The sequence below is a fragment of the Chiloscyllium plagiosum genome, chromosome 1 (genome assembly GCF_004010195.1).
Source record: "Chiloscyllium plagiosum isolate BGI_BamShark_2017 chromosome 1, ASM401019v2, whole genome shotgun sequence".
Lineage (NCBI taxonomy): Eukaryota > Metazoa > Chordata > Chondrichthyes > Orectolobiformes > Hemiscylliidae > Chiloscyllium > Chiloscyllium plagiosum.
Genome location: NC_057710.1, coordinates 107,618,013 through 107,640,849, shown reverse-complemented (window position 1 = coordinate 107,640,849; position 22,837 = coordinate 107,618,013). Strand labels below are relative to the sequence as shown.

Below are 22,837 nucleotides of genomic sequence, written 5' to 3'. Positions count from 1 at the left end.
TACTGAGTTAGGAAACCCTCTTGAACACACCTTACAAAAACAGCTCCATTCAAATCTTCTGCTCGAAGGAGGTTCCAATCAATATTGGGAAAGTTAAAGTCACCCATTACAACAACCCTACTACATTCACACTTTTCCAAAATCTGCCGACCTATGCTTTCTTCCATCTCCCTGCTGCTATTGGGGGGCCTGTAGTAAACCCCTAAAGAGGTGACTACTCCCTTGATGTTCGTAATTTCCACTGATACTGACTCTGTATGCAGATCTTCCTCGACAATGGAAGCTTCTGTAGCTGTGATACCCTCTCTGATTAGTAGTGCTACACCCCCTCCTCTTTTTCCCACTCCCTATTCTTTTTAAATGCTCTAAACCCTGGGACATCCAGCAACCATTCCCGCCCCTGAGAAACTCATGTCTCTGTTATGGCCACAACATCATAGCACCAGGTACTGATCCATGCTCTTAAGTTCGTCACTTTTATTCGTGATACTGCTTGCGTTAAAGCAAACACACTTTAACTGATACCTTGGTTCCTTGCCAGGAAAATCCTTCCCACTAGCTGGTCTACCTCTTGCTATTGCCTCATCTGCATCAACTCTCACCTCCAGTATACAGCTCAGGTTCCCACCCCCCTGCCATACTAGTTTAAACCCTCTCGAACTACTCGAGCAAACCTTCCACCCAGGACATTGGTCCCCTTCCAGTTCAGATGCAACCCGTCCTTCTTGTACAGGTCCCACCTTCCCCAGAAGGCATCCCAATTATCTACATATCTGAAGCCCTCCCTCCTACACCAGCTGCGCAGCCACCTATTAAGCTGCGCTCGCTCCCTGTTCTTTGCCTCGCTATCTCGTGGCAGCGGTGGTAAACTAGAGCCTCGCTATCTCGTGGCAGCGGTGGTAAACTAGAGAACACTACTCTGTTCGTCCTGCTTTGCAGCTTCCATCCTAACTCCCTGAAATCACTTTTTATATCTTCAATCCTTTTCCTGGCTATATCATTAGTGCCAATATGTAACAAGATTTCTGGCTGTTCGCCCTCCCCTTTTAGAACCTTATACACCCGATTGGAGACGTCCCGGACCCTGGCACCAGGGAGCCAACATACCTTCTGGGAATCCCGACCCTGACCACAAAATCTCCTATCGATTCCCCTAACTATCGAGTCCCCTACCACGAGTACTTTTCTATTCTGCGCCCTTCCTTTCTTTGCCACAGTGTCAGGCTCAGTACCAGAGAACTGACTGCTATCGCTTTCCTCTGGTAGGTCATTCCCCCCCCCAGCAGTATCCAAAATGGTATAATTATTGCTGAGGGGAATGTCCACAGGGGATCTCTGCACTGTCTGACTGTTCCCCTTTCCTCCCCCTAACTGTAACCCATTTATCCTTGTCCTGAGCCTTAGGAGTGACCAACTCCCGGTAACTTCTCTCAATTACCCCCTCAGCCTCCCCAATGATCTGTAGTTCATCCAGCTCCAATTCCCTAACATGGTTTTCAAGGAGCTGGAGTTGGGTGTACTTCCCACAGATGTCGCTAGCAGAGACGTGTGCCATGTCTTCCACCTGCCACATTCTGCAGGAGGAGCAAGCAACTGCCCTAGCATCTATACCCGACTTATCTGGCCACGCACTCAATACTAAAGTACAAAACTTAGTTCAAGTTGCTATAAAATCAATAACAAACTTATATTCAATAGAGGAAGTTGAGAATGAACCTTACCTTATTAACTAGGTTAGAGGAGGAGGGCGGGTGGGGGATTCTACAGCTGTAGAGCCTTGGGTTTAGCCGCCTTGCTGATATATATGGTCACTGCTTTCTTTCCCGCCTGGCCCTCTGGTCCTCGTCACTTCTCCCGCTCCTTCTGTGAAAGGCAAAACACCGCTACTGGTAAGTAACTTTTTAAAAAAAACTGCCATACCTTAGCTGCAGTCTTCCGGGTTCGTCTTACCTCCGCTGTTGCTCGCACTCGTAAAAAACCCATTACCCTTGCCTCCAGCACCCCATTGTTGATTGTAAGTTCTTATCAGATATGAGGAGAAAGTGAGGTCTGCAGATGCTGGAGATCAGAGCTGAAAATGTGTTGCTGGAAAAGCGCAGCAGGTCAGGCAGCATCCAGGGAACAGGAGAATCGACGTTTCGGGCATAAGCCCTTCTTCCTGAAGAAGGGCTTATGCCCGAAACGTCGATTCTCCTGTTCCCTGGATGCTATCTTATCAGATATGAGTCATGCTCAGCTGAGCCACTTGTTTCACAAAATTCAGAACTTAACTCTTTCCCTGCCTGCTTATACACTTTACACATTCTCAAGTCCACCTTTCTCAGTATTGTTAGAAAATTGACACACGAGTGAGGAATTTGATCAAATTCCCAAAGTTTAAGTTGTCTGTGTATGATTGTACATTAATTATTTTTACATCAATTTAAAAATATCATTGCCAGGCTTATTGAACTTTAAATTGTTTTGAACCAAACAAACATGTAGTGTTCCGATGTCTTGTGGTGTACTGTAGAATAGTATGTAGTAGAAGTTTAATTGGGCACTGTGGACCTCATGATTTGTTTTGATCAGATTTGGTGATGAGTTGATAAATGGCTCATGTTTAAAAATAGATTTGTGAGCCTGGAGTATTCATAATATATAATGGCTTTAGTTTTCTATGTAGTGTGTTACCCGTGATGTACATGTTTGAAAAACGCTATCATGTTCTTGATCTACTTCTGATTCTCAGATTTATAGCAGATTTCAGTACAAGTTGGTGCACTCTTAGGGATTTATAATTGGGAATTCTGAAAAGGTGCACTTATCAAGCATGTTTTTCTGACCACGTAACACTGGAAGCAGTTTAAACCATTACTGTATAACTTAAGAGGGGAAACATACTATCACGTTTCGCTTTCCTGCCTCTCCCACATTTTCCAGTGTGTGTATATTTTGCTTACTTAATGTAAAGTTCTTCAACCCAAATGGTGAGAAATGGGAGGTTTTTTTGCTTTTTTTTTGCAAATAATTCATTTAGTCTTGGGTATACAATAGTTCTGGTTCTGTCATCAAGCTACGAGTACAAAGGTTGCTTTGGATGATAATGATGTAATTGGTATTCCATCATATTATTGTACAAGCTCAGTTATGAATGCCAAATTGCTGACCCTTTTGTAGATAGTTGCCACTAAAGTTTTCTATATTACCACTAAACTTTTTTATATTACCTCTTGCATTTAAGAAAACAATGAATAAATATTGATGAATTTTGAACTGCGCTGCCACATTCTCAAATTTTTTTCCATGTTGATCATCATTCTAAGATTTCACATATAGATTCAAATTTGGTTGTCTGTCTGTGCACTGCTTCTTTCTATAGTTTTCCTTGTGGTTGACTTTTTCTAGACACTTCAAAATTTTGTAGAAAATGTAGGAACTGACATTTTAGCTAACTGCAAGTCAATTCTGAATTATTGGTTATGGTTATCTGAAAATAGATTGATGTGAATTATGTTCAACTAATCCTGTTCTTTACTTAAAAATGTGTTGCTGGAAAAGCGCAGCAGGTCAGGCAGCATCAAAGGAGAAGGAGAATCAACGTTTCGGGCATAAGCCCTTCTTCAGGAAATGTCGATTCTCCTTCTCTTTTGATGCTGCCTGACCTGGTGCTTTTCCAGCAACACATTTTTAAGCTCTGATCCCCAGCATCTGCATTTCTTACTTTCTCCTAGTTGATTTTATCCTGTCCTTTCACCGACATTGCCCAGTTTGAGCAGTAGGAAATCAAATATCTTTGATTAGTTATTCTTTTGGGGATGGAACTAATTATGACTAAACCTTTAAGTTCAATTACTAAATGAGCATTTGGAGATCCAGAAAAGGTTCTGACACATTTCATTTGGAAGTACTGAACTCTGTTCCCTAACATGTGGTATTCCTTTCATGGCATGACTAATTGGGCTGGTAACTGACACTTGCATCTTTTAAAAATGTTTATGGGATATGTTTGCTTTATGTGGGCAAGAAATACCTATACAGTTTTCTACCTAACTAAAAGGTATTTCAAGTAAATTCAATATGGCATATTAGAACATGGTTTGCGCTACCCAAGTATGTGTTTTTCTTTAAAATTCAAACATTACACAACTCTTTTACTCTAATAGAAAGGGATTACTTTGAAAAATTATACACATTCTAATTTGAAAAGATTTCTTAAGCCCATTTTTTGCATCCACAAATTACAGAATTTTTTTAAATCAAACTTTGTATAAATGAAAGAAGATGCACACATGAAACCAAGGGAAAATGGGATTTCAGTATAGAAAGGATGAAATTGAAAGGTATTCTATTTTGAATCTGCCAAATCATCTGCCAGTTTGAGTTTTCCCCTTACAACATAGAAATTGTCAAATATCTTTCACATTTTTATGAAGTGCATATTAACATAGCAAGACCTCACTTAATGTTGTGACGGTTTCTGAAAATCAGATTTATAGCAGATTTCAGTACCTCAAGGTTCCCATAAAAATCAGTATTAAAGCCAGAGTTAGGTTCTTTCCAACATTTTTCACCCCAGAGGAACAAATATACAAGCTGAAATATTGTCTTTTAATGTGCAAATACAGTTCTGTACTCTCAGCCAAATTAACTTGCAAAATAAAATATCACTAAATATAAAAAAAATGCAGTGCAGTACACTGTAAAATGCTTAATTGCTCACCTTTCGTATGTTTTTAGATTGATCAATCTCCATATGCAGTAGACACTTTTTTAGTGTTGGGTAGCGTCAAGTCCCAGGGCTACCGGCAGCATCAAGACCTAGGGCTACCGGCAGCAACCGATTTCTGCCACTAGATGGGGCTCGACTGCAATTTGAGTTCAGAACAGCCAGGAGCAAAGTAGCTGATGAGCAAACCAGACTAAGTACAGTGAATGAGTGGAAATGGGAGCCAGGTGGTTGGGGATGGGGCTGAAAGGAGTCTTTTTAAGACTGAAGAGTGGAAGGACTGGAGAGAATGTCATGTGCAGATTGTACACCACCGCTAAATAGGAAGTTTGTGAAAAGTCGCATGATAGCTAATGTTAAATGGATGTAGTGACACTACCTTTTCATAGAGATGTACAGCATGGAAACAGACCCTTCGGTCCAACCCGTCCATGCCAACCAGATATCCCTACCCAATCTAGTCCCACCTGCCATCACCCGGCCCATATCCCTCCAAAGCCTTCCTAATCATATACCCATCCAAATACCTCTTAAATGTTGCAATTGTACCAGCCTCCACCACATCCTCTGGCAGCTCATTCCATACACGTACCACACTCTGTGTGAAAACGTTGCCCCTTAGGAATCTTTTTTAACTTTTCCCTTTCACCATAAATCTATGCCCTCTAGTTCCAGACTCCCCGACCCCAGGGAAAAGACTTTGTCTATTTATCCTATCCATACCCCTCATAATTTTGTAAACCTTTATAAGGTCACCCCTCAGCCTCCGACGCTCCAGGGAAAACAACCCCAGCCTGTTCAGCCTCTCCCTGTAGCTTAGATCTTTTCTGAACCCTTTCAAGTTTCACAACATCTTTACAATAGGAAGGAGACGAGAATTGCACGCAATATTCCAACAGTGGCATAACCAATGTCCTGTACAGCCACAACATGACCTCCCAACTCCTGTACTCAATGCTCTGACCAATAAAGGAAAGCATACCAAACGACTTCTTCACTATCCTATCTATCTGCAACTCCACTTTCAAGGAGCTATGAACCTGCACTCCAAGATCTTTGTTCAGCAACACTCCCTAGGACCTTACCATTAAGTGTATAAGTCCTGCTAAAGTTTCGCAAAATGCAGCACCTCGCATTTATCTGAATTAAACTCCATCTGCCACTTCTCAGCCCATTGTCCCATCTGGTCCAGATCCTGTTGTAATCTGAGGTAACACTCTTCGCTGTCCACTACACCTCCAATTTTAGTGTCATCTGCAAACTTACTAGCTGTACCTCTTATGCTCGCATCCAAATCATTTATGTAAGTGACAAAAAGTAGAGGGCCCAGCACCGATCCTTGTGGCACTCCACTGGTCACAGGCCTCCAGTCTGAAAAACAACCCTCCACCACCACCTTCTGTCTTCTACCTTTGAGCCAGTCCTGTATCCAAATGGCTAGTTCTCCCTGTATTCCATGAGATCTAACCTTGCTAATCAGTCTCCCATGGGGAACCTTGTCGAACGCCTTACTGAAGTCCATATAGATCACATCTACTACTCTGCCCTCATCAATCTTCTTTGTTAATACTTCAAAAAATTCAATCAAGTTTGTGAGACGTAATTTCCCAGGCACAAAGCCATGTTGACTATCCCTAATCAGTCCTTGCCCTTCCAAATACATGTATATCCTGTCCCTCAGGATTCCCTCCAACAACTTGCCCGCCACTGAGGTCAGGCTCACCCTGGCTTGGCTTTACCGCCCTTCTTAAACAGTGGCACCACGTCTGCCAACCTCCAGTCTTCCGGCACCTCACCTGTGACTATCGATGATACAAATAGCTCAGCAAGAGGCCCAGCAGTCACTTCTCTCGCTTCCCACAGAGTTCTCGGGTACACCTGATCAGGTCCTGGGGATTTATCCACTTTTAACCATTTCAAGACACCCAGCACTTCCTCCTCTTTAATCTGGACATTCTGCAAGATGTTTAAAGCTAAGTGAGTCAATATAATACTGTACAACTGAGTTTTAAAACTCATATTTTGGGACAGTGTCTTTAAGATAATACAAGGGGATATGTAACTTGTTCTGAAGTTGCTTGACAGCAAGGTTGTTTTGATGGGAAGAATGTGAGAGTTGTCAAAGTGGAAGACAATAGCAACAGCTAGTATGCAGACAGGCAGGTGAGAATCAGGTTGTAAACAGTTGTTTTAGATTGATCTTTACTTAAGAGGAATGATAAATTTAAGATAGCATTTCCACCTGGATACCAGTCCCATGTGATTCATTTGCCATGGAGATGGGTTTTGACAGAAGAGCTTAAGATATCCTGTAAACTCGCAATTATGGTTAGTCTACCAGGATGTGAGGAGGAGAACAGTTATAAGCAGCAAGATGCTGTGGTTGGCCAGGTGGAATGTAAGGTTGGACTTGAATTGAAAGAATTAGAAGACATAAAATAAGATTGAATGATTCATCTAAATTGGCTATAGAGAAAGTATCTTAGTAAAAACAGTACTGAGATTGAAAGTTTCCAAACTAAGAAAGAAAGAGCAGAAGCAAACTTTCGCAAATGTTTACACTTAATGGTAAGACCCTGGGGGATATTGCTAAACAAAGAGATCTTGGAGTGCAGGTTCATAGTTCTTTGAAAGTGGAATCACAGGTTAGTAGGATAGTGAAGAAAATTTTGGAATACTTGCTTTTATTGGTCAGTGCATTGAGTATAGGAGTTAGGAGTTCATGTGGCTGTACAGGACATTGATTAGGCCACTTTTCGAATACTGCATTTAATTCTGGTCTCCCTGTTATAGGAAGGATGTTGTGAAACTTCAAAGCATTCAGAAAAGATTTGCAAGGATATTGCAAGGGCTGGAGACTTTGAGCTATAGCGAAAGGCTGAATAGGTGTCGGACATGGAGGGCTGACCTTAGGCTTATAAAATCATGAAGGGCATGGATAGGGTGAATAGCCAAGGTCTTGCCCCAAAGGTAGGGGAGTCCAAAACTAGAGGGCATAGATTTAAGGAGAGAGGGAAAAGATTTAAAAGGGACCTAAAGGACAATTTTTTCATGCAGAGGGTCATGCGTGTTTGGAATGAGCTGCCAGAGTAAGTGGTGGAGGCTGGTATAATTAAACATTTAAAAGGCATCATGTAGGTATGTGAATAGGAAGGGTTTAGAAGGCTATGGGCCAAATACTGGCAAATGGGACTGGATTAATTTAGGAAATCTGGTCGGCATGGATGAGTTGAACCAAAGGGTCTGTTTCTGTGTTGTATATCTCTAAAACTCTGTCTTGCTGGAAATGGCGAAAATGTGGATGGTGGTGGGATGGTAGGTGAGGATGAAAGGGTCCCTATCACAATTGTGGGAGGGAAGGGAGGGATGAGGGTGAAAGTGTGAGAGATGGATTGGACATGGCTGGGGGCCCAGTCAACCATTCCTTGGTTGAGGAAGAAGGTAGATGTTTCAGACGTCCCCTTATTGAAGTTGACATCAGTGGAACAGATACGATGGAGACAGAGGAACTGAGAGAATGGAGTACAGTCCATAAGTTTTTCCCTCTTGGTTTACTTACCACTTTCTTTTAGGAATTCACCAGCTCCTTGGGCATTGGTGCTGCAGAGCCACTTTTGATAGACATTAAAGTCCCTCACCCAGACTAAATTCTGCACCCTTACCACCCTCTGTACTTCCTCCAAGTGGTATCCAATATGGAGAAAATGCTAATTCATCAATCAAGGAGAGCTGGCATGTCTTAATCAGGACAAGATTTCCTTGCCTATGTTTGCCTCCGCCATAAGACCTCACCGTGTCAGGAATCAACATTGAGGATTTACAAAGCAAGATTCTCTTGACTGTATATCACTGTACTGTTTGCCCTGCCAGTAGGATTGGAACATGACCAGGAGAATGATAGGAATGCTGGTATCTGAGAGGTGTTTAAGGTAAGATTCAATGAGTAATACTATGTCAAGGTGTTGCCTGACAGCTCTCCTCATTTTGGTACTAATCCCCAAATGTTTTTAAGGAGTACTTTGCAGGCTCAACAGGGCTTCAATTGGGTGTTTGTCACTTCACTGCCTTAGTTGATGCCAGGTGTCCATCTGATTTCATTTGAGACCATAAGACATACTGACACATCAGAAGATGGTCATGATTGTTGGCAGTCAGTCACTTCAGCTCCATACCCCTCTGCAGGAATTTTTCAAATTATCTTTAGCTGCCTCATCTGTGACCTTCCCTCCATTGTAAGGTCAGAAGTGGAGATATTCCCTGAAAATTGCATAATATTCGGTACTGTTAACGACTCCTCAGATACTGAAGTGGTCCATGTTCAAATGCAACAAGATATGGATCATATCCAGGCTTTGGCTCATGTGGCAAGTGACATTCATGCCACACACATGCCAGGCTAGGATAGTCTAATCACTGTCCCTTGACATTGAATGGTGTTAACATCACTGAAGTCCCCACACTCAACATCCTTGGGGTTATCGTTGACGAGAAACTCAACTGGATTCACCACATAAACACAGTGGCTACAAGAGCAGGTCAGAGGCTAGGAATACTGCAGCAAGTAACTTACTTCCTGACTCTTCAAAGCCTGTCCACGATCACAAGGCATAAGTGTGATGGCACTTGTCTGCCCCAACAACACTCAAGCTTGACACCATCCAGGACAAAGCAGCCAGCTTGATTGGCACTACATCCGCTCAGTAGCAGCAGTGTGTACTAGATACAGGATGCACTGCAGAAATTCACCAAAGATCCACAGACAGCACATTCCAAACCCACGATCATTTCCATCTAGAAGGATAAGGACACCAGATATATGGGAATACTACCTTCAGGTTCCCCTCTAAGCAACTCGCCGTCCTGAGTTGGAAATATATTGCTGTTCCTTTATTGTCACTGGGTCAAAATTGTGGAATTCCATCACTAATAGTATTGTGGATTAACCCACAGCATGTGGACTGCTGCGGTTCAAAAAGGCAGCTCATCACCTTCACCTCAAGAACAACTAGGGATCGGCAATAAATGTGGGCCATTCAGCGACTCCCACATCTTACAAAAATGAATACATTTTAAAAAGCAGAATTAAGCCCGTCATTGCTTACATCTCTAAATCCCATTCTCTATGTAAACCTTGATCCCCTTTGCGTCATTGAGTTCCACATATTGACCACCCTGTGGCTGAAGAAATTCCTCCTTATCTCAGTTCTGAAGGGTTGTCCCTTCGTCCTGAGGCTGTGCCCCCTGGTCTTAGTCTTTCAGACTTGTGGAAAAATCTTCTCTATGTCCACTCTATCCAGGCCTGTCAGTTTTCTGTAAGTTGCAACCGGATACCAGCTCATCCATCTAAACTCCAAGCATAGACCCAGAGTCCCGATTGCTCCACATATGACGAGCCCTTCATCCCTGGGATCATTCTTGTAACGTTTCTCAGCCTTCTCCAGTGCTAACATCCCTTTCCTTAGGTGCGGGGCCTAAATCTCCTACAAAATATTTTAACTACAGTCTGACCAGAGCCTTAAACGGCTTCACCAGTTCATCTGTTCTTGTATTCTAGCCCTCTTGCAATGAATGCTAACACTGCATTTGCCTTCCTAACTACCAACTGAACCTGCATGTTAACTTTAAGGGAATCCTGAAGGAGGACTCCCAGGTCCCTTTGAGCTTCAGTTTTCTGAAGCCTTTCCCATTCAGAAAATAGTCTACATGTCTTCCTACCAAAATGGATTACCTCAAGAGTTCCCTTCATCACATTCGATCTGCCCACTCACCTGACATGTCCAAATCTACTGCATTTCCTCAACAGCATCTACCCTCCAACTGTCATCTGCAAACGTAGCAACAATGCCCCAGCTCATTTGACCAGATCATTAATGTATAATGAGAATAGTAGTGGTCCCCTGCAAGCTCAGCTAGTCACCGGCTGCCATCGTGAAAAAGGCCCTATCATCCCAACTCTGTCTTCTACCAGTCAGTCGAACCCCTGTCCATGCTAGTATCTTGTCAGTAACCCCATGGGCTGTTATCCTATTTAGCTGCCACCACATCGAAGGCTTTCTGGAAATCCAAATAGATCACGGTCATTGGCTTTCCTTTGTCTAATTTGCTCATTGCCTCTCCAAGTAATTCTAACAGATTTTGTCAGGCCTGACCTCCCCTTGATGAAGCTGTGCTGACTCTGCCTTATTTTACTATGCACTTCCAAGTACTCCATAATCTCATCGTTAATACTGGACACTAAAATTGTATCAGGAACCGAATAATCTAACCAGCTTCAAATTTCCTGTCTTGTGCTTTTGTCTTAAACAGAGGTATTACATGAATTACCTTCCAATCACTTGGAACCCTCCCTGACCCCAGTGATTCCTGTAAGATTACCACCCATGCTTCTACAATCTCTTCAGCTATCTCCTTCAAGACTCTCTATGGTGTAATCCAGCTGGTGCAGGTGATTTATCCAACTTCAAACTTTTCGGTTTCTCCTGTATCTTCTCCTTCATGATGGCCACTATACTCTGCCCTTGAGTCTTTTTAAGTTCTGCTGTGCTACTAGTGTCTTCCACGGTGAAAACTAATTCAGTTCCTCTGCTATTACTGCTCCAGCCTTATTTTCTGGCAGATCCAGTGTCTGCTCTTGCTTTTCTCTTATCTTTTAAATATCTGAAAGGTCTCTTGCAATCTTGTTTACGAACTAGATTACTCTCACATTTCAATTTCTCCCCCCTTATTGCTTTTTTAATTATCTACTGCTGGCTTTTCGAGGTTTTTCAATCATCTGGCTCACTACTAATCTTTACTACATCGTATGCATATTTCCTTTGCTCATATGCTGTCCCCTGACTTCTCTGTTGGTTGTGGCCTCCCCAGCCACATTTGTATGTTTCTTCCTTGGGGTAAATTTCTGCTGTTACCCCAGAAACATTTGCTATTACTGCTCTAGCATCTTCCCTGTTAGGCCCCCCTTCCAATCAACTCTGGCCAGCTCCTCCCTCATGTCTACGTAGTTATCTTTTACTCAGTTGTAATTCTGTGACATCTAATTCCAGTTTCTTCCCCCTCAAACTGCAGGGTGAATTCTATAATATGGTCACTGCCCCTGGGGCTTCCTTCGCGTTAAACTCCCTAATAAAGCCTGCTTCTTTATATACCACCGAATCCAGAATTGCTTGTTCCCAGAAGGGCTATACTGCAAACTGCTCCAAAAGAAATCTCTTAGGCTTTCCACAAACTTCTTTTGAGATCTGCCAATCTGATTTTTCCCAGTCTACCTGTGTATTGAAGTTCCCCATAGTTATTCTAATAATGCCTTTCTTACTTGCCTTTTCAATTTCCTGATTTATTTTCTTCCTCATATCCTGACTATTGCAGGGAGGCCTGAACACAACTTCCATCAGGATCTTTTTTCCTTCGTGGTTCCTCAACTCTACCCATGCTGATTCTATGTCTTCTGATTGAATATCACTTCTTGCTATCAATTTAGTTTTTTTTCTTACTGGGAAGGTAACCCTACCCCCTCTGCCTGTCTGCTTGTATTTTCGATAGGATGTATATCCTTAGATATTTTTGTTCCTAGCCCTGATCCTCTTGCAGCGATGTCTCTGATCCCCACACCATTCTACCTGACAATTTTAGTCCAAGTTACAAGCTCATTAACTTTGTTTTGCATGCATTTATGTATATTGCGCGCATTTAAATACAACACCCTCAGTCCTGCGTTGACTGACCCCCACTCTTAGTTCCATTATGTGCTGTGCCTGAAGCTATATTCCTGAACCTTTCTATATTCTATCCTATTACTACTTCTGGAAACATTTAAATTACTCCTACTGAGGACCCCTGCCATACCTTCAAAGTTTTTCATAATTTCCATGCAACTAAACACCCAACCCACCCACCCACCCTCAAACACACAGACGTAAAATCACCTTATCCACTATTTACTTTAAAACCTCGTCCACAGCCCTGGTTATGCAGGGCTTTGGACCCATGACTCTGGTCCAATGATTCATGTGGAACTCATCCCCCATTACAGTAGCAATTTTCCATGAATTCAAACTCATTTCTCCCACACCAATTTTTGAGTCACATGTTTATCTCTTTAATCTTGTTGACTCTGTGCCAATTACTACTTGTCGGTGAAGTAGTAATTCAGAGATTATTGCCCTTCTGGTTCTGCCTTTTAATTTAGCCCTCGCTGCTCATGCTCCCTCAGCAGAACATCTTTCCACTTTCTACCTATATTTTTGGTATGTATGTGGGCCATGACAACTGGATCTTCCCATCCCACTCCAAGTTCCTCTGCAGTCCAGATACGATATTCTGAATCTGGGCACTGTGTAGGCAATGCTGCCTTTGGGATTTTTGATTCTGCCCACAGAGAACAGTTTATATTCCCCTGAATATACTATCCCCAATTACAAGTACACCGCCCCCCCAGAACTGCTCCCCAGTGCTAAGATTAGTTTTCTCATCCTCCCTAAAGCCTCAACTCCAATCAACACACAGTGCAAGAATTTCACCTTTTAGCCAAACTAAAGGACTGAGGCTCTTTCAGCACTACCTCCTGGATCTTTCTATGTTTCTTGCTTGTAGTTGCATTTTCCTGTGCCTGACTACTGACCAAATTGGAGGTTTTAGATTAGATTAGATTCCCTATAGTATGGAAACAGGCCCTTCGGGCCAACAAATCCACACCGACCCTCCGAAGAGTAACCCACCCAGACCCATTCCCCATATTCACCCCTGACTATGGGCAGTTTAGCATGACCAATTCACCTAACCTGCACATCTTTTGGACTGTGGGAGGAAACCGGAGCACCCGGAGGAAACCCACGCAGACCCAGGGAGAATGTGCAAACTCCACACAGACCGTCACCCGAGGCTGGAATCGAACCTGGGATCCTGGTGCTGTGAGGCAGCAGTGCTAACCACTGTACCACCGTGCTGCCCTAAGGTAGTTAATCTAAGTGGTGTGACTGCCTTCTGCAACAATGTTGAGATAGCCCACCCCCTCACCCTGATGTGATGCTGGTTTGAAGTTCAGATTCCAACTCTTCAAAACTGAGGCAGAGTTCCCCAAAAAAAACCCAACACTTTTATAGATATGGTCACTTTGAATAATAAGTTCAATCAGCTCCCACACTATGCAGTTTCATCACATTGCATGGCCCAGAATTGCTATTTTAATTAATTCTTAATTTGATTTGATTTGTACCGGTCATTTAGTTTATAACTGTAACTATTTACCCTATTTATCTTCAACCTGAAAATAACCTATAGTACAGTAGTCAAATTAGTATCTAACACCAACTATGAACTTATTTATCACTCTTTTATGCTGGGCCCCAGTACTTGGCTTTAATTTATCCATTAAATGAAATCATGCAAACTGAGCCAAAAAATGCAAATAAAACACACCTCTTCCCCCTGTGCTGAATTCCCATGCTATCTCCAATTTCTTGAAATATATGCAGTACTCACTCCAGCAGTCTTTCAATGTATGTGATCTCTCCTTCCTGACGATGTGAAGCTTGCTTTGCAGTGGTTTTTGTGCTGCCTTGCTCGGCCATTTTGGTAGGCAGTTAAAAGCTAGCCACGTTGCTGAGAGTCTGGAGTCGTGTGTAGGTTAGACCACGTTAAACACAGCACCTGGCTTTCCTGAAGACCATTACTGAATCTGATCGGTTTTTACAACACTCAACAATGGTTGTTTCATGGCAGTCATTTCTTAAAGATTAGTATTGAATTTAAATTCTGCCATTTAGAACCATCTTCTCAGAAAGTCAGATATACAGGGGAACCTCTATTATCTGAACGAGATGGACAGGCATTATTTCGTTCAGATAATCACTTATTCGGTTAATCGATTAAATGCCTTTTCTCTGGTGCTCTGAGTTTTTAAAATGTGCTCCCCGTTCAGGAGAATGCAGCAGCACACTGCGCGTGAGCCTCCTCTCTCTTCCCACCCCCCCCCCAATCCAACACCTGCCCCTGCCACACCCACCAACACCGCCCCCAAGCTCGTCCAACACTGCCCTCTCCCCCCTGCAGACCCCATCCACTCCCTGCCTCCTCTCCAGGGCAGCCGGACTGTACACCAACAACAAGACTGCTGGTGCTACTGCAGCAGCTGCCTTTGTAGGGTAAGTCTCCAAAAAGCACGCGCGCGCAAACAGCCACACACTCAACTTTTTGCTGCAACGTTTTGACAGGCTTCTCCTCTGCCCTGTATTTGGCAATGTTAGAGAGATTATCTGGAGAAGGGGGGTTTAGTGTACACCCCTCTGTGAAACTCCAGTGAAAGTGTGGGGCGAGAGAGAGGGCAGGAGGTTAATCATTTGGAGACGGTGCCTATTTAATCACTGTAAACAAAAGACTCGATCACTGTTAGAAACACGTCTTTGATGAAATGTTTCTATTGGGACCACGAGATCTCCTTCGGATAATCCGATTTTCAGATAATCGAGGTTCCTCCAACTGGTTTTCAGAAATTCGGGGTAGAAAATGGGGCTCAGGAGAGACAACACAAAGGAGAAACTTGAGATTGGATGGATGGCAGTTAAAATGGTAAAAAGGGGATGATGGTTCAAGTCAGAAGATGGTGGCAGTAAAAGTGTTTCTAGAAGTAACAGTTACCTTCGTAAAGCAAAATCAGGAGGGGATGTGATTTGCAGCTGTTGAACTGAGCTTGTTCTAAAGGTTTGCGGGCGGACATTTTCTTGGTTTGGGAGTCGAGAACCCAGGGTCACACCATGACATGAGGGACATCATTTCAGATTGAGAGGAAACTCTTCACCCAGTGGGTAGTGATTGTGTGGAATTCTGTACCACAGAAGCTTATGAAAGCTGTAAGACATTTATCATTGAATATATTCAATAAACATGTTTAAGGTATGAAAGGCATTAAGAGCCATGTAATAAAAGTTGGCAGGCATTGAGAGAGGATCAGCCATGATTACATTAAATGGTGGTCCTTAAGATACAGCAGTAGAAATTAGTTCATTCGATCCATCTAGTCTGCTCGGCCATTCAACTATGGCTGACCAGTTTCTCAACCCCATTCTCCTGCTTTCTCCCCATATCCTTTGATCCCTCTGATACTCCAGCACCTGCCTATCTCGGTCTTGAATATGCTCAATGACCTTGCCTCCACAGCCTTCTGTGGTAATGGTTTAGGAGAAATTGAGGGGACTGCAGATGCTAGAGATCAGAGTCGAGAGTATAGTGCTGGAAAAGCACAGCAGGTCAGGCAGCATCCAAGGAGCAGGAGAGTTGATGTTTCTGGTATAAGCCCTTTCCTGATGAAGGGCTTATGCCCGAAATGTCGATTCGTCTGCTCCTCGGATGCTGCTTGTGTGCTTTTCCAGCACTACGCTCTCGGCTCTGGTAATGAATTCCATAGATTGACCACTCTGTTCTAAAGAATCTTCTCTTTACTCTAAGGCTGTGCCCTCTTGTTCTAGCCTCTCCTAAAGGAAACACCTTTCTAATGTCCAGGCTGTTTGGTATTCTATAAGTTTCAATTAGATACCCCTTCATCTTTCTAAACTCCATCGATTATAGACCCAGAGTCCTCAAATGTTCCTTTTATGTCCAGCCTTTCATTCATGGGATCCATTGTGGTGCTTAGCCAGACCAAAGTTTGTCACTGATGTGCAATGTAATGACAGAGGCCATATTGAATAACGGGCCAGAACCATCATCTCTACCACTCCAGTGACATCATACGAGACTGGCTTCCTGGCATAGGAGCAACCACAGTGTAATCTTATTAAACAAGATTTATGTTACTGTTGGCTTTGTTTCCTAAAATTACAATAATCTAAGAAACTATTTAATGCTAGTGCTTGAAATATGTGGTATTAGTATTAAATGAAAATATCTACTTTTTTGACATAAATTATTACAAGCAAACTAATAAAATACATTTATATTTAATACCAAACTAGTAGTGATATATTTATTTTTCTATAAGTTCCTATTAATTCTGAAATTGATTTTGCAAAGCTGAGTGAACATGTGTAGAATGGATTTATAGCTAGTCTCTAGGGACTTTGGCCTCATCTAGGTTATCCATATGCAAAACTTTGAGAGCTATGGTTTAGACCATCAGGGTATTATGATGCATCAATGGAATAGATGGGGGTTGAGCTCAGGTCCTCTGGCACAGAGGTAGGGTCAGTACCATAATGCCACAAAAACCTTGGCATTGGTTGCCAGATTTTTTTTAAACTGACCTGTTCAGAAACTTTCTTCCCAACTTTACTCAGGTCTTCCCTGCCTCTGACTGCTACTCTGAGCGCCACAAGAGCTCTCAGTAGCAGCTGCCGTGGAGCTTCGAACATATCCTTTAAATCATTACATTGCAAGGCTTAACTAGCTGATTTTTGAATCCTGATTGTTGTCTTGCAATATCCTGCAGAAACTTAGTCTATGGACTAATCAATGCACCCTCCCATACCTTCCTTCCAAATCTTCCTTCCAAGCCACAGATCTCCTTCCCCTGCTAGCAGATGTAACCAACCCTCTCCTTTCTGTCAGAGGTGTCTCAGCCCCTCCCTTACTCTTCAATGCACTCTCGGTCTGTCTATCTCTAATGCCAAACAATAGAAAACCATAGATGTTGTGCAGTTTGTGCAAGAACAGGGCAGCTTGGACAGCAAGATAATTATTTCATCATTTAATGCTTGTACAGGCAGCAAACAATCTGGTATCTAATTAATTACATAATCACTAATGTTTGCTATATTTGACCATAATTTCCTAGATATTGAAGTATACAGCAAAATTGTCTGTTTGGCAGCAGGTAAATATTCTATTTCATAGCAAGTGATCTCTTGCATCATAATGGATATCTTTAGTCACATATTTAAAGAAAATTGAGATAGATAGAATCTTATCATGGGAAAAATGCTGTAATTTATCTGTCTCTAGTTGCGGGTTGTCTGTTTGTGGGATGACGAGTCTGTTTTTTTTTGTTGATATTTAGGTGTTTATAACCAAGTTTTCAGGATAGACAGGCTCTCCCATTTATCACCTGCTTTGCAATATGATTTCAGTTTTATTTCAATTTGTTGGCTGCCAAGCTTGTTTCTTTGCGAGTCTGGGAGTGGTTTCATTGAGAGCCTAACACTGATCTAGTCACTACAATTCTACAATTAGTGCAAACTGCATTGCATCAGTACATTAAGAACATAGTTTACACCATATTTGTAGTATGTTGGAGATCCGAAAGTTAGTGCTTCCAAATAAACCTGTTGGAATATAACCTGGTGTTGTGATTTTTAATGTTATAATATGCTGCTTCACTTAGCCTTTCTAGGAAATGAGATTTAAAAAGCTGCACTGTCAATTTATAGAACCCATGCTGTCTTTATTCTTTTCTATTTTTTACGCAATTTGTAATTAACCCTGCATTTGATTTATACGTTGGAAGCAAAATTTCAGTTTTTTATCATATAGTTATCTTTTGAAATGACAATATTTTCATTTTTTTTCCCAGAAAATAATTGGAGTCTTCAAGCCAAAAACAGAAGAACCCTATGGGCAGCTAAATCCAAAATGGACCAAATTTTTCCACAAGATCTGCTGTCCTTGCTGTTTTGGTCGTGGATGTCTCATACCTAATCAAGGTTACTTGTCAGAAGCTGGCGCTTACCTTGTAGATGAAAAACTAGGCCTGGGAGTTGTACCAAAAACAAAGGCATGTTACTGTATGTTTTATTGATATTGCTGAAATGAGGAACTTATTACATCTTCTAGAAGCTGGGCATTCTTTAGAAATTTTCCTGATAATCAATGTTGAAATCAGACTATATTGCATGCTTTTGAGTGTCCTCTTTCTGTTGCCTTTCATGTTACACTGCTAAAAAAAAAATAACAGTAAATGTTGGTAAAGTGATTTCTATAGCTGCATGAAATTGGCATTGGTGATGTGATCTTTTAATTATTTCACTCCTATAATTCTTAAATATACTGGCCTTCCAGGATTTTGCAAAAGTTGTTTCCGTTTAGAGTTGTTGTTCTAAGGAACATTGACTTCCCCAATTACCAACGTTTTTTGCATTTGCATATAAAAGGTTTGTTTTGGAAACATCAAAGTTGACTGCATACCTCTATCTATACCACAGAGTAATAGAAATTCATTATACTTCAAACTGATGTAACTTAAATACTGCTGTGAGAGAGTAATTTGGTCTGATGTTTGAACACATGGTTTATCAGTAAAATATAATTCTTTATATTAAAGTCATCAGTTCATAGTTCCTTGAAAGTTAAATATCAAGTAGGTAGGATAGTGAAAAAGGTGTTTCGTACAGTTTCCTTTTATGGTCAGAATGAGTATAGGAGTTGGGAGGTTATGTTTCAGGTGTACAGGACATTGGTTCGGCCGCTTTTGAAATATTGCATGCAATTCTGATTTCCTTTCTGCCGGAAGAATGTTGTGAAACCTGAAAGGGTTCAGAAAAAATTTACAAGGATGTTGCCAGGATTGGAGTGTTTAGATTGCTGTGTAGGAATGTGCACAATCCTGCTATTAAAGTAACTTCTTCATCCCAAGAAATGAAAACAGAATAAAGTTCACAGTTGATTCTCAAAATGTGTTCTAGTAATCCCATGTTATGTATTTTCTCAAGTATAGGTAGTCTGGCTTGCAAGTGAAACATTCAACTATAGTGCAATAGATCGTGCAAAATCCAGAGGAAAGAAATATGCTCTTGAAAAAGTACCAAAAGTTGGTCGGAGGTTCCATAGGATTGGACTGCCTCCAAAGGTATAAATCTTAAACTTTGAAAGTAACTACTATTTCTTGGTAGTTTCTTCCCATTTTATCTTTCAATGTACCCAACTACCAATACTGTAATTTGAAATTTTGAAAGAGTAAAATACTTGTGGCCTATTATATTGATTTTAGGCTTTAGGTTTTGTGCTACCATGACTGATTTTTGATGGCTGAGGTGGCAGAATACTTCCATGTGTGCACAGTGTGCCAGAGTTTTTAAAATTAAAACCACGCAAGAATTGATGTTATCACTATTGCATAGCTAAAAACAAAACTGCCTTGACTATGGAGCAAACAGAGCCAGCAGATCTCCACGTAGACTACGTTAACCCATCAAAGTTTGGTTAACAATAACTGCCCTTAAATGAAGAATTTTAAAATACAGTAAATTGCTTTAGAAAATTACATCAAAACATTTATTATTGTACTTTTGTTTAGTCAGATTTGACTTTAGTAGCTATTTAAGTTTTAAATTAATTTTTGACTCTATACATTAATAATTGTGCAAAGTTCATTAATGTACCACTGACCCCTGCTGAATAATCGTGTTATCCTATTTTGAACAACCTATGCAATGTGGTCCGTTTTCTCTTGACTTTAGACTGGCATTTTAAGCTCAAACAAAAACAAAATTCCGACCTCAGCCTCTATCCTATTTTGGTAGGTTGGCTCCTTTCAACTGTTTGTAGAAAACTACAAGGAAGCAGACTATTGGCTTCGGAAATTTGAAGCTGATCCATTACCAGAAAACACTCGCAAGCAACTTCAGTCTCAGTTTGAGAGATTGGTAATTTTAGATTACATAATTAGGAATACAGGTAAATATGAAATTTCCTTTTAAAGTTGAATTGTAAAATTTGCTCAAATAAGTCTGCTAGTTCTGGAAAAAACATCTTTGCCATTGAATTTTTAATGTCTGATTTGTTTTGTCCTCTGTTTGGGATGAACCTTAAAAATTAGAATTTTTAAAACTCTCCACCCAATTTTCACCAATCTCAACATGCTAATTAACTATTGACTCAAAGCATCAGATGTACTAAGCCTGCTTTATATACATAGTGAGTTGAAAATAATATCAATGAATCTAGTGACACAAGGAAGAGCAGTTGGAAGACTGAGTGACATCACCTAGAATCTTCAGTATGAATATTGAAAGCATTGTGACACTTAACACACAATTTACAAAATGAAGCTTAAGAATTGCTGCAAAAGATTCACATTTTTGTTAATCAGGATAATTTGCTAGAATTGCCAAAATAAATGGAAAACAACATTTTTACTGTACGAACAGAAAGTGCTGATTGGTTAGCAGGTGGTTTCTGGTAGAGGCCCAGCCATGTGAATGTGCAATTAATGATTGACGGACTCAAAAAGCTTTATTTAAATTCTAAACCAGGCAGATTGACTTTGGTCAAAACATTGCCTTGAAAAATGAACCAGAGAATGGCTGTTGAGTATTTTGTTGAGTTAGAATGCACATCCAGTGCCTATTTTTTCTGCAGTGGACAAGATGTGTTATATATAGCTTTTATTCTACTCCAGGATGCTATTCTGCAAGCCCGAATAACAATCCTAAGTAGATTTTCAGTATAATTCTACACATCTGCAATTATGTAGAAAACATTGTCCAATTGTGGAATTGCATCTAATGTCAGACATCTTAGCCACACTATCATCTTTCAGCAATTCAAATTGCTCCACTTATTGCCATTGATAACCAATTTGCCAGATTACTTTCTGACTGTAATCAACATTAACGATCCTTAATAGGACTGGAGTGAATAAGAGAAATTATGTTAGGGACACACATTCTTGTCCTTGAAGGCCAGCAGTGAGCTAGATGGGTTTTCTGGTTCGAGTTTTAATGGTATTGGTCTGTAACTTAGTGCACTTATTGAATTTAATTTATTTGCTTACAATTTTGATATTTAAAATGTAGCCCTTTAGGTTGCTGTCCCAGCATGATAAATACTGCCTTACCCTGTTTATCCATGGTGAATTTTTCCTTCCTCAAAGATGTTTAGGAAGTAAACTTTTAGAGAACTGTGTGTAAAAAAGCGATAATGCAGAGTTCTTTTACCTTGCTGTCCTCCCTTGAGGCCAAATACTTTGAAGGAATATCGATGGGATATCTTGGACTAATGTGAATAAGTAATAACAACGAGTTTTGAGAAGATTTGTAGGTTTGCTCGCTGAGCTGAAAGGTTCATTTCCAGACGTTTCATTACCTTGGCCATTAACCTGGCCAACGAAACACTGACTACACTATTAGAAGACCCAAAGACACATACACCAAACACAAATAACTTCATCAACAAGGAGAATATCGCCAAGCTAGTGGACTTATATCTTACCACCCACTTCACCTTCAACAACAAAACTTACAGACAAACCAATGGAACACTCATGGGATCTCCGATATCAGGGTTCTTAGCAGAGGCAGTCATGCACAGACTTGAGCAATCAGCTCTGCTAACTAGCCAACCCAAACTCTGGGTCTGCTACGTGGATGACACTTTTGTCATTACTAAACGAAACAAGTTAGAGGAAACTTTCAAGACCATCAATAATACCCTTACTGGCACAAAATTCACTAAAGAGGAGGAAAACAACAACATACTGCCATTCCTAGATGTCACAGTAGAGGGAACTTCAAACCAGCGTCTCCAGAAAAACAACACATATAGACCAAATATTGAACTACAGAAGCAATCATCCCAACACCCACAAATGAAGGTGCATGAGAATATTATTTCAACAAGCCACCACACTGCAGCACAGAGGAACTGCATAGAGCAGAGGAAATAATCACCTATACCGTGTATTCAAAACGAATGGGTACCCAATGACCACAGTCCGCTGATTTCTCAGCAACAAATCCAAGCAAGCAGATAAAACACATCCAGAAACCTGAGCCACTCTCCCCGGCATCAAAGACATCTCGGAAATGACTGCCAGACTACTCAGACCCCTTGGCATCATGGTAGTTCACAAAACCACCAACACACTAAAATAGCAGCTAATGAACTTGAAAAACCCTATACAGACACCAAGCAAAACTAATGTCATTTACAAAATACCGTGCAAGAACTGTAACAAACCCTACATTGGATTGAGAGCTGAATTACCAACCCTTTCGTTCTTTAGTTGCCCAAGTTTATCGACACCTAGTAGACTTTTAAGAAATTATTATACAGATGCTCAAAATTTTATTCTGCACTCAACTGGTTATTTTAAATGGATTGGGTATCCTAAAATTACTGATGTGAAATTTTATTTTGCAATGTGTGTTGAAATGGCAACATTTTATATGTGGCACCCATGGAATTCAACAAAAAATTCAAGCAAAT

At 41.1% G+C, this 22,837-nt stretch overlaps 1 protein-coding gene across 1 annotated transcript in view; it reads left to right on the top strand.

Moving 5' to 3' along the window:
- The window catches only part of LOC122551595 (phosphatidylinositol 4-kinase type 2-beta-like), a 44,484-nt gene that overhangs the window by 7,697 nt on the left and 13,950 nt on the right, over positions 1 to 22,837 (top strand). Inside the window, exons 2-4 of the mRNA XM_043693733.1 lie at positions 18,207 to 18,407; positions 19,347 to 19,478; positions 20,152 to 20,305. Coding sequence (XP_043549668.1) covers positions 18,207 to 18,407; positions 19,347 to 19,478; positions 20,152 to 20,305 — 487 coding nt within the window. The remainder of the gene's footprint in view (positions 1 to 18,206; positions 18,408 to 19,346; positions 19,479 to 20,151; positions 20,306 to 22,837) is intronic.